The 12,168-nt window shown below is 48.2% G+C and overlaps 1 protein-coding gene across 2 annotated transcripts in view; it reads left to right on the top strand.

The window, feature by feature from the left end:
• The first annotated feature begins 3,232 nt into the window (after window positions 1-3,232).
• Window positions 3,233-12,168, top strand: part of GSK3B (glycogen synthase kinase 3 beta) — a 161,468-nt gene continuing 152,532 nt past the window's right edge. The window contains exon 1 of one of the 2 annotated variants that reach the window (XM_074853348.1): window positions 3,233-4,604. In XM_074853348.1, the coding sequence (XP_074709449.1) occupies window positions 4,517-4,604 (88 nt within the window). In that variant the 5' untranslated portion in view covers window positions 3,233-4,516. The remainder of the gene's footprint in view (window positions 4,605-12,168) is intronic. The other variant, XM_074853358.1, reaches the window with a different exon arrangement.

The following is a 12,168-nucleotide window of genomic DNA, read 5'->3' as shown; positions in this document are numbered from 1 at the left end:
GTGAACTTTGCAATGTTGTCAAAAGAGAATCTTTCAGTGTAAAAAAGCAACTAGCTCACACATGACTCTCCGGAATTATTTTGTCAGTCCATTTTTGAAATTGAGGATGAAAGCTTAATAGACACCCTTATCATGCGTTTTGGGTTTTTCTGAGAGTAGCCTTAGCTAAGGAAAGAATCTATGAAAAGACTAACAGAAATTGGAGGTGCTTTATAGTTTCCCATCCCTTCAAACACATGATAATCCTCCTTTAAGCACACTTGCGTGGTTTCCTTGTAGGTGAGAAGACGCTAAGACTTGAATGGACAGGCTTTGGAGAGTTGGTTGGTTAATTATTACTTGGAAACGGCAAGATTGCCTAATAGGAAATAACGCAGCTGGGATTTTTGTAACGTGCATTCCCCAAGTGGATGGATGGGCTTGGTATTCAGAAAAGCGAGATCAGCAGTAACCGAGAGGTTTGGGTTTGATACGGATTGTTGAGGTGCTGAAGAGGAAATTGGGTGATTTTAGGGAAGAGCTATACCATGTACAGGAGGACAAGCATGAAGTTGTTTTCCTGAGGTAGCCTTGTTCTCTGTAAGTGAATGAAGTTGATTTCCCATTTTTGTTATCAGGCTGTAGACTTGTTATAAAGCTTTAAGGGGCATTTTTCAAATGGACACCGTCAGTATAAATTATACATTGTTTGATTTTTATTTACTGCTATTATGAGTAACAACAAATGCTAAAGCAAAGAGCTCACCCTCCCCCACCTGCTGTTTTTCAGACTGCCAACTTTTTCAAGTAACAAAGCTCAGCTGTCTCTCTTAGTCTCTCCTGTTTATGTAGTCTTTTGAAAGAACAGTCAGAAAATAAGAAAATGTGATTTGCGTTGGCATTCTGGTGCTCAAGGCCAAAAAAAATAATTTCAAGCTCATGACTGGAATGTCTGGTGGTGTATTTCAGGTAGAGGAGAGTTGGACACTGCCTAGTTGCATATTTACTTTGTCTTTTTATGTAAGGTCGCTCTTTAGAGAACTAATCCAATCTGTAGACCTAGTTTGTGACAAATAGTCGTGGCTGGGGTCAACAGCTCTACCGGAACAGGAGAGAAAATGTTATTTTCATGGTTGGCAGCTTATTGAGACTGTGTCTCGGCAACGTCCGATACGGTGGTGTCTCAAGGGGGGCTGGAATGATGTGTACGGTTTGGGGTGGCTGCAATACCACTCCAATACTGATTTCAGACTGTCTCTTCTAGTCCTTGTTAGGGCACACCACTCTCAGCTGTCAAGTTTCCAGCTGTTCAGAGCTGCACAGGTAGCTCATGAAGAATCAAACCTTCAACAATCCCAGGTCCTTTGTAGTAGGTGAAACCATTCATCATTTATCAGGCAGGAAAAAAGGTTTCCAGCAAACTGAGCACCCCGGGGCGAGCAAACTGCTGAACAGGACCATTTTGAGAGACTGGGTTTGCTTTCTGCTTTGGAAAACAGCTCTTGTAAAGGATAAATTTTAGCTGCCTTTGGCCAGGTCTTTGTTTGCTCACATAGCAATGTTGTTCATAACGGGACTGGAAAAAAAATTAGAAAAAAGTAAATCTGGCAATATTTTGATGCCTTGAAAACAGCAGCTCTTAGACTCTAACACTGGCAGAAAGTGCTTCTCCTAGTCCAAGTTATTTTGTTTGTGGTATAAACTATTCTGGCAAGAACACTTTTTTTTATGGCATAAGCAAGAAGTGCTCAATTTTTGCTGAGGTCTGCCGAGTAATTTTACTGAGGTCACAGCAGGGAGCAGTACTCCAGCGCCTGCTTTGCCAGGGCTGGGAACCGATGCCCCTGGGAATGCTTCAGAGCCCTGAAGAAGTACAGGCTCTTCCAGAACAGTGCCTGGGACTCTGGCCAGGGCCAAGCTCAATCCACTCATGGTGGCACCAAGACCTGGCTATGAGGGCCAGTTTAGCGCCTCTAATACAAACTGTGTTTCCTATAAGCAGGTCTTGCTTGTAACAGCTGAATCAGGAGAACTTTTTCTGGAAGTCTGGATTTTCTTCCCCCATCGCTCAGCCCGGTTTCTGCAAAACAAGTTTAGCATCACTTCACGTGTCACCTCTGTGACTTCCAGCATACCGCTGTTGTATTTTTTTTAAAGAAGTCAGATCACTACACTGCTGCCCCTTTCCCACAGCTGCTGAGTTTTCCCACCAACCACACCAGAGAGCTACAGGTGACAACACTGCATGCGATAGCAAGGGTTGGTTCAATGTCACTGTCTTTCATGGCTGGATGAGGGATCACAGAATCATGTAGGTTGGAAAAGACCTTGAAGATCCTCCAGTCCAACCATTAACCTCACACTGACCGTTCTCAACTCCACCAGATCCCTCAGCGCTGGGTCAACCCGACTCTTCAACCCCTCCAGGGATGGGGACTCCACCCCTGCCCTGGGCAGCCCATTCCAACGCCCAACAACCCCTTCTGCAAAGAAATACTTCCTAAGAGCCAGCCTAACTGAGGGCAGACTCAGAGGATCTCAGTCCCCGATGGTTTCCACCAGAAACCCCGTTATTTCGGGCTTTCTTTGGCGCTGCTCCCTCAGCTCTGCGCCGCCCAAGCGGCCTTGCCTCACGGGCAAGGGCAAGGCGGCGCGATCCCCGTGGGACAGGCCTCGCAGCCGCCTCCGGAGGGCAGGCAGGGCCCGAGAGACGGTGGCCGCCTCCCCTCAGGCGCGAACGGCGGACCCGAGGGCACAGGGCGGCCACCGCCCTGTGCCCTCGGGCCCGCCCTTCGCGCCGCACTGAGCATGCGCGTTGCCGTCCCCCCCTGCGCGCCCGGTGAGGTCATAAAGGTGAGCGGCCGTGCCCCGCCGGCCCCGCGCTCAGCGATTGGTCCGTTGGCGAAGAGCTGGATGGCGTCTTCGGGCCGCCTCATCGCCGCCAGCCAATCAGAGCGCTCCGCCGGGGAAGCCAATCTCCGCCTCGGGCTGCGGCTTGAAAGCGGCCCCAGGGCTGTGGGAGCGAGGCAGCGCGCCCCGTGATTGGCTGTCCCGCTTCGGCTCTCTTCGGGTTGGCTCGGCGATAGCCGGAAGAGAGGGCGCCTTCCTATTGGCTCCCCGACCGCGCTGCTAGGGCGGCGGCAGCGCTCTCCCATTGGCTCTCCGTCTCGCTTCGGGGAGACTCGGCTGCGCCCGAGATGGCCCCGTGATTGGCTACGAGCCGTTACGGGCATTTCCGTAACGGCCTCGGGATTGGTCCCGAGCACGCTCGGATGTTTCCGTAAGGGCCTCGGGCTGGGGGTTAGCGAGTGCGTTGGGCTCTTCGGCTGGGTATTCACAGAAGCTGCTTAGGGCCGTTCCGCAGCGTAGGGCGGCGGCGGGTATAGGCGGCTGCGCGGCTTTGGCGCACACACACAGCGCAGCAGCGGGAGCCCGGCACGCAGCGGAGGCAGCAGCGGGGACAAAGGGACTGATCGGCAGAAACGGGGAGGGGGGCCCGGCGGGAGGCAGCCGGCGCCGGGAGGGAGCGGCAGGAGGCTTCAGCCGGGCGGGCGAGTCCCATGTGCCTTGGACGCCCGGGGAAGCAACAGCAACAGCAACAACCGCCGCCGCCAGCGCTCTGAAGCCGGCTGAGGAGGAGCCGCCGCCGTCATGGCCTGCGCCGCCGCCGCCGGCCGCCGCCCGCAGTGCAGCGTCCCCAGCCTGAGCCGCCGCCAGCTGCCCCTGCGGGCGCAATGAGGGGCCGCGCCGGAGCCGCCGCCTCAGCGCCGCACTGAGAAGCCTCAGCGAGCGAGCGAGCGAGGCCGCCCGGGCCGCCTCACCCCTACTCCGCCCGCCGCGGATCCCACCGCCCCTGCCGGATCCCCTTGCGAACGGCCGCCTCACCTCCTGTCGGCGGATCCGGGAGCCCCGAGATCCTTCCGCCGGGGAAAAAATAGTCCCGCTCCCTGCCGCCTCCCTCAGAGGCGAGGGGGAAGGAGAGGAGAGGGGAGGGGGAAGAAAGAGGAGGAAGAAAAAGAAGAGGAGAAAAAAAAAAAAGAGGGGGGAAGAGAAAAAAAGAAAAGGAGAAAGCCAGCGACGGGATCAGAGGAGCCGGGCCGTGAGCCTCCGCCCCATGTGACTGGCGCCCGGGGTGGGGGCAGCGAGGCCTAGCAAACCCCCCTCGCTCGCGGCCGGGAGCGGGAGCGGCGCCGGGGGGGCTGCGGACTGGGCGGAGGCGGCTCGCGGACCCACCGGCGCGGCCGGGAAGGATGGTTTTGTGAGAAACGGGCGGCGTGAGGAGGAGGAGGAGGAAGACGAAGAAGCAGCAGCAGCCGGCGGGCGAAGAGCGCCGACAGAGACCGAGAGGGGAGGGGGCTTCCCCGTGGGGGGGGGGGGAAGGGGGGGGCCCGGCGTTTCATGTGGCGCGTCCCGCCCGTCTCCTCCGGCTGAGCGAGCGAGGGAGCGGCAGGCGGGCCCGCCGAGCCGCCGGGGCGAGGCGGAGGGGGAAGGCAGGAAGAGAGAGAGGTGATCGGGGGCAGAGCGGGAGCGGGAGACCATGTCCGGGCGGCCCAGGACCACCTCCTTCGCGGAGAGCTGCAAGCCGGTGCAGCAGCCCTCGGCCTTCGGCAGCATGAAAGTTAGCCGTGAGTATCCTGCCGCCCTGCGCGGGGGGGTGGGGGGTGCCGGGGTGCTGCCTGCCCGGCCCTGCCGGGGCTGCTCCCCCGCCCTTCGGCCGGGCGCTACGGCGGCGGGCGGGAGCCCGGCCGGGGGCCGAGCGGCCCCAGCCCCGGCTGAGGCAGCTCCTTTCCTTTCTCTCCCCTTCCCCCCTCATTAACCTTGAATAGGCGCACGCCGCCGCTTCGGTTGGGGCCTGTCGGACAAAAAAACGCCGGTTGGTTTGTCCTCTTCCTTAGCCTCTGGTCGCTGCCAGCGCTGGAAGCGGCCTCTGGCTAATTAAAAAGCCTTTTCTTTTTTTTTTTTTTTCCCCCCTTTGTGAAACGGATTGGGAGCTCCGCTGCCTGTATTTCCCTTTTCCTGTCCTTTTTAATTCTCCCACGAAAGGTGGAAGGGAATTGCGGGCACGCAGGTATGGCCGTGACATTCACGTTCATTATGTGTTTTTAAGCACTCCTGGCTCTGAAGGAGAGAGCTTGGAAGATTTTTGCGTGCACCCGTAGATCGGGTGTGAGCACCTTCTAGTCCAGCCCATTAAAATAAAAAAAAAAAAAAAATAAAAGAGGGGGAGGGGAGCTTACAAAAGGTGTCTCTCTAATATCCTCCAGGCTCTGGTAAAATGCTCAATAGAGGGGATAAGAAAATGGTTGTTTTGGCATGTGAGCCTATGGAGTAGTTATTTCAAGCTTGGCATGCCTTTTCCAGTTTTCTGATCAGAAGAATATTTTTAAGAATGAGGCCTGTGCTTTATTCTGCAGAGGCACGTCGGAAATTGTGTTTAATATGTGCCCATTCTTCGTATTGTAGCTTGTGGGATTAGCTGGTTTACGTGAATTAAAAATATGTCTTAAGTCTGAACAAATGTACAGCGCGAATGGAAAAAGGCCCTGTTCCGAGTCGCTAAAGATTGGCTATATGTTTATAATAGGGAATTTCTTAACTCCCGATTTGAATGTGTTCATATTAGCAACTAAATTGATCTTGCAGATGCATATTAATAGCGTAGTTTCCAGAGATATTTTCCTTTTTCTTATGGAAATGCGGGGTGGCATCTTTATGGGACCGGGAATGCTTGATATGCATTACCATTCAATTGATCTATTTGATACTTGCCTCCAGCCACACCTGACATCGCGCCGTGTGTGCATGCGTGCATATATCGCATCGTTTTATGCATTTCATGCCAAAGCGCTCCCAAGATTGTGAGCTTTTTGACAGATCCGAAATTCTGACGGATTTCTGCACCGAAATGTCTTCCACTGCGGTTGAAGCCTTGAAGAGAGCATTTGGCTCGGGGTCTGTAGCTTACCTTGTATCTGCATGATCAGCGTGCCTGCAGCACTTCAGAAAACGTGGGTGCAGTTAACCCATATTAGCAGCATAAGAGCATATGTTTGATCAGGTCCAGCGTTAGCATTTATTAAGAATTCTTGATTAGTCTGGAGAAAAACTGTGGGTGACTCCATTTTAATATATTGATTTACTTTATGCGCGTATGGAATAGGAAGCAGGTCTTGTTGATCAGTATTTCTGCAGGTGGCTGTCTAAACCAAGCGAGACCTAGACCTGTCATGCTCACCAACAAAATTTGTTTTATTCAAGCTCTACAGCTTGATTCTTGAAAGGTCATTGATGCTCCTTTCCCCTTTATTTGAGGTCAAAGACTAGACAGATGCTTGCCTGTGAAGAGGGTGCTAACTGATGCAGACTAACAAGTTTGCAAATATGATTCAATCCCAAGTGTATAACACTGACGGAGAAACAAAGGCCGTAGCATAAAGCACACGCACTTGTGATAACCCCCACAGTCGCTCTAGTCATGTGCTCCTGGTCCTTCTGCTGTCTGGAAAAAAATGTCAGAACAAAGCAAGAGAACCACATACAAGGACTCTGTGGGAAATGCAGTTTATATTTTCAGTTCATCCATCCATGTAAGACAATCCAGAAAGTTGGGGTTTTTTTTTTTGCTTTGTAGGAGAAAAATTCCTGGGTGTCAAAAAGGGTTATGTTTTTCTGGTTCTCATTAGTTTTGGTAGCATCTTATGGTGTGATTGTAGCAAGTTATCTACTACCAGTGTTGTATGCTTGAGGGGGGAAAAAAAAATCACTTGCATGGTAAAGAGTTTGCTTTTTGCTGTGTATTTACAGACTGATAATTAGTTACATTCTGAGCCCTTTTGAGTGAAAGCCGGCACAAAAGAGTCCTCCTGAGGTGGGTGAAAATTGATGGATTGGTATCTTCTGAGTCTCTCGGGCATCTTTAGTACCTCTGTCTTGGTGCCGATCTTTTCCGAGTCATGAGGGATCAAAACCTGAGTTTGTTTGCTGTCAACCTTTTTGCTTTTATTTGTAAGTCTGGAGTGGTGGTGCAATTAAATGATGAAGTCACTCTTGCTCTGGTGTCTCTGCAGCTATTGCTGCTCCTGGCTGAGCACTGCAACAGTTATCTAGGAAGGATGGATCCAAGCGATGAGGAAAGGATTGGTAAAGTAGTGGAGGAGGGCTCGCTGATCCTTGTGTTACCTGGGAGGAGCTGTGCTAGAACTGTACGGTGACTGCTCTTCTCCCAAGGGATATGGGGGAGAAAGAGTGAGCAAGGATTTTTCATCTCTTCCCTGCATAACTTATTAGACTTAATTTATGAGAGTTTCATCTCAGAAGTTGGTAAGAAAGCCTGAGCCTTGAATGAAAGGATGGGAGATCACCACCAGCTGCTTCTCCTCTGGCTGTTGGGAAAGATGACTTGCATGCTGCTCTCATTATTCAGTAATAGACGTTACAAGGGTTTTAACATCTCTGCAAGAGTAGGAACCCTGTGGCCTTCTTGCATCTCCTTCAAGCCATACCAGCATCAAGATTACCTTCTGAAATCTGACTTTTTTTTCTATTTATATTTTGGTGTTTTTGAAATCACTCCACCATTCTTTCCACCCCACCATATGGATTTCTACATTGAAGTAATTCTAAAGTAGGTCATTCTTTGTGCAGGTCTGTACCGCTGGGTTTGTAGGCTTTCCCTGCACAAAAAAAAAAAAAAGCGCGTGTGCTCCTTGTGTTGAGCCCGTCCCTCAACAGGAGGGAGCTGAGCTTCCAGTTTTCCACTTGCTGATACTATCAACCTGCTGGTTATAGCATAAGAGAAGAGGCATGAGCTTGCAGCTTTCTTTTGTTCTTCACCTAGTTGTTCTTGCATTGCTTCCAGATGTACATTGTTTCCCAAATGGGACAAAAATAATCCTGAAATATAAAGGGTAGAGACATGCAACACATGACCAAAAATATCTGTATAAAAATAGAAGTCTCAAAGTTTGCAGTTTGAGAATTTTCATCTAATGACTGTGGAATTGATTTTTTTTTTTTTTTTTTTCCCCTTCCCTGAGCTTCTGGAAAATAAGCGTTTCAAGTAACACCACGTCCTTGTAGACAGCGGTACTTCTTGTAACTGTAGCCAATTATCTTGTTGGTCTGCAGTAAGTAGTGTCATGGCTAACGCTTCCCATGAAGAGTTTTTTGCTCCATGTGCGAGTGTCATGGCTCTGTAATTGGTTAAGCAGAGTTTGTTAACGTGGAGGGTGAGGAAGGCAATTCTGTTTGCTTTAGCTAATTCTGATGTTGTACGCATACTCTTGGTTGCAAAATCTAAAGGACAATCTTGTAATAATTCATTCTGGACACTCTGGAAGAATGTTACAGTGATGCCAAACTTGGTTTTTGTTGAAGTTTTTCTTTTCTTCTTAGATTAACTGTTGTTTTTGTACTGCGTAATCTCCTGAAAGCACAGCATCTTGGTAAACCTGTATTGCTGTGTACTCTTCACACATGGTGCTGCTGCTGGCGTTTGAGCATGATGCCTCTTTCGTTCGTGTAACGCTTCTTTAAAAAGTGGTTCATGAAGGAATAAAGTCTGGGAGTTTGTTGCTCTGTTAGTAGCCACTCCACAAAGCAGGACATAAGAGACTGCTTTTTAGGGAGCGTGTGGCTTCTAGGTGACAGTTTAATACTCTGGGATGTCCAGGTAGGTGTGTAGGAAGCGCCTTGGAAAAGAGCACCCTGGTCACCTACAGCGAGAAGGAATGAGCGGGGCTGTTGAAACTGGGAAAACGATTGAGATAATGCCACCTTCTGTTTCCCAACCCAGTTAGGGTAGGGCCCTCTCTATTGCTTTGATAGCAGTTTCTGCCTAATTGGTTCCTGAAACTGGAAGCCGCCCATCCTGCTCTCCTTGCTGGAGAGAGGAAGATCACTCCCTTCCAGAAGCCTGCTGAGCGTTATGTGTCTGGCCCTCGCTGATCCTAGCCCTGTCCAGCTTTCTGACTGCTGCTGGGTGAACAGCTTTGCTCGTGCCTAAACTTAAAAAAAATTGCACTAACGGGGTCAGCTAATGACCGCATGTGCTACAGTGAAAAGTGTCTCGTGCTGTAGTGCCCCAAAATCATGCCTTGCAGTCTGAAAAGGAATAAAACAGCTGTCTGCTGTACTTAATTCTAACGCTGCCAAACTATTTTCTCTTTATTCATGTCATTAGGGGTAGTTGAGCAGAAAAAGAACTAATAAAAAAGTGAGGCCTGCCAATGGAACCTGTCAAATGATAATTTGACTAATTATTCTGCTGTGTCCGCCACGTCTTAGTTCTGTGGGTTGGTGATTTGGTTGTTTTTTGTCTTTCAAGACATGTGGAGTTTATCTTGAACCTTTTCTTCTTGTTCCATCACTGTTCTGCACGTTTCCTCTTCCCTACGCTGCTTCCTGGAGGTGATGCCCTATTGTATTATCACTTGATTCACCTTTTGTATTTCTTAGCAATATTTTAACCATCTTGTTCCCCTACTTACACAACAGTGGAAACCCATATGGCTTATGGAGTATGTTCCTTGCCTGTATGCATCCTGGCTCTGGAAGTTGTACTACTTCATCCATTAACTCCATGGGGCCTTGTAGGTATCACAAGGCAGTTGTGGTTTATGTAGTCTGATCTTTTATCTTCTTATTCCCCAAGAAAGTAGTTTTGTGGCTTATATGGCTGAAGACCACCCCACAGGCTGAAGGGTTTCCCTCTACTACCCCAAGAGTTCTTTTATTTTTGATGTATTACATCTCTAAGTGCTATTTTAGGTAGAACAAAAAGGGTTTTTCCAGTACTGGTGTCCAGTTCACTCATCACAGATCTTCATAATGATACAAATCTGTGGGATATTGGCTATTGCTGTTCCCTCACCCCATGCTGGATGGATGAGGGATGTGAAGAAGATTCTGAAAGCCTGTAGGGTATCTGTGTCTGCAAAAAGCCTGCAGTTAAAGCTTGGTGCTGTGACCGGTTCTAGCATTTTCTGAAATGAGTTAATGTTAAGCCCATTAGTTATTTGAACACATTAGCTAATAATATGCAAGGTGGCTGGAGAACACTTGCAGCCTCTTTGTTCAAGCTGTTGGAGTATTTTTGTTTTGAATGACTTGATAAGTCCCATTTTAAATTGGAAGATCTGTTACCTTTGAGGTTTCCAGAAATTTCCATAGACTTAAGTCTTGAACATCTTTCTGGAGTTCTCTCCCTTTTGTTTTTGTTAAAAAAATTTTAACTTTACTCTGAGGACTTTTAGTCACCCATAGCTAGTGTGGGAAGTGCTAAAGTGGCTGTCTCCTGCAGAAGCTCTATGGCTGGTGGCGTTACTTGGCTGCTTTCTGAATTTAATGAGCATCAGCCCAGTGCAGCCTTGAAAGATGAACAAAACTTTTAAAGTCAAGCAGCTATGAAAAGGAGCTTATTGAAAGTTTAAGTACCTTGCAGAACAGCTCTCCTCGTTTTTCTTTGACCCAAGTCCATATAAAAATCCAAAGTTTTGTCTCGTCAGCGCTTCCTTCAGTAAGCCACGTAAACAGATGCTCTTTTATTTATGTATGTTGAAAATAAATGCTAATTACAGCTTTTACAATGTGACAGGAAAAGATACTCCCTCACACATGAAGGATCAAACCCATAGAGTGCTGTACAGGTCAAACCCCCTCTCTTCAGGTGCAAAACCAGGAACCCCCTTGGCACTTCTCATCTGATGGAGTTTGTTGCCAAAGTGCTGCATACTGCCAGGGGGCAAGACGTAAGTTTGGAGGCATGATGGTCTATGCCACTTTATATTGTTGAATTGATTTAAAGTGTAGCTATATCGAGTGCATTGCAGCAATCTGGTCTTAAGGTGAGAAAGGTGTGAGACATGGTAGCAAGGCACACCTCTCTGAGAAACGGCTACAACATCATACGCATGCTCAGATGAGATGTTCCTGGTCAGCGCTGCTCTATCTCATCAAACAGAAGTCTAAAATGAAGCTCTACCTGAAGCTTTTGCAAACTAGATTTGGATAACTGCTATAGGTAGAAGAACTGCTTTCACCAAATCTTCAGAATCCCTCCTGCCCCCATTGGTACCGGTTTACTGTGCTATAGAGAGAGGCTCAGTTATCTCTGTGTAGTCCATGAGACAGCACATGTGCGACTCGATCTTCTATCCTCTAGCAGTGCTGCTGTGTGATGTTCCGTCTGCGCAGTAGGAGGTGAGCTGATTTCAACAGAAATCCATGTTGTAGGCCTTACTGAAAGCATTTTGATATCACCCTCTGAGACTGTCAAAAATGTGCATGCCCAGAAGTCATAGTGATGTGCCTCTAAAAGAAGTGGACAGTGATTTTTCTTGTATGATCAGTGCTATCAAAGAATCTTTTTATTAGGTGCTCTTGCCACAGATGACTTGTCTGTTGTTCAGAAAAGAAAATAAAGCAAAGCAGTTCATTCTGTACTTTTATCTCTTGCAGACAGGAAGTAGATTTAAGCATTTAAGGCAATTTGTGTTCTCACCTAGTCTGTCTTATAATGGAAGAAAGTGGTGAGATAGCTTGTCAGTGGGAAGAACCAGGGGCTCTCTTTTAAACAAAAGCCATACAGCAACAGCTCCTTCTGATGGGAGGTACCAGTCCTCACCAAGAGTATTGCCACTTCTCCTAGCAGCAGACCCAGTATTTTCTGGCTTATCCTCATCAGCTGAGAGGCCGTTAGTATCAGTACCAGTGCTTCCTGCACATGCATTTGACTAGTAAGTTAATATTAACTGAGCGAAACTGAGTTGCCAATATCTTCCACGTGATTAATTTCTTGATGATTTGCAAGGTCTCCGCTTCAGTAATGTGGAATAAATTTAGCTGAAGGACTAACTCTGTGAAGTTACAGAGGGCTTTGGTGCCTGCCATAGGAAATTCATTTTAGCTTGCTTGTAAGAACTTACAGCTAAGAAAAACCACAGTTTCATAACTTTGTAATAGGTCTGAATCGGGCCGAGCATCTCTTGCTTTGTAGGTTGTAATGACCATTGTAGTCATGTTGAAAGTAGTGAATGACTGTTACGCTGGTATTATGATATGGTTGAGTTGCATTATTTTGGAGATAGCTGCAAGTGTTTTTCCTTTGTTTAGATAGCTTCTCTTGATTATATTTTTTAGTCTGGAAGGTGTCTCTTAAACATAATGTATCACAGGAATGTGTAATGGTAT

Source organism: Strix uralensis, chromosome 2, assembly GCF_047716275.1.
Source record: "Strix uralensis isolate ZFMK-TIS-50842 chromosome 2, bStrUra1, whole genome shotgun sequence".
NCBI lineage: Eukaryota > Metazoa > Chordata > Aves > Strigiformes > Strigidae > Strix > Strix uralensis.
Note: the sequence above shows the minus strand (reverse complement) of the source record. Positions and strands in the feature narration are given on the sequence as shown.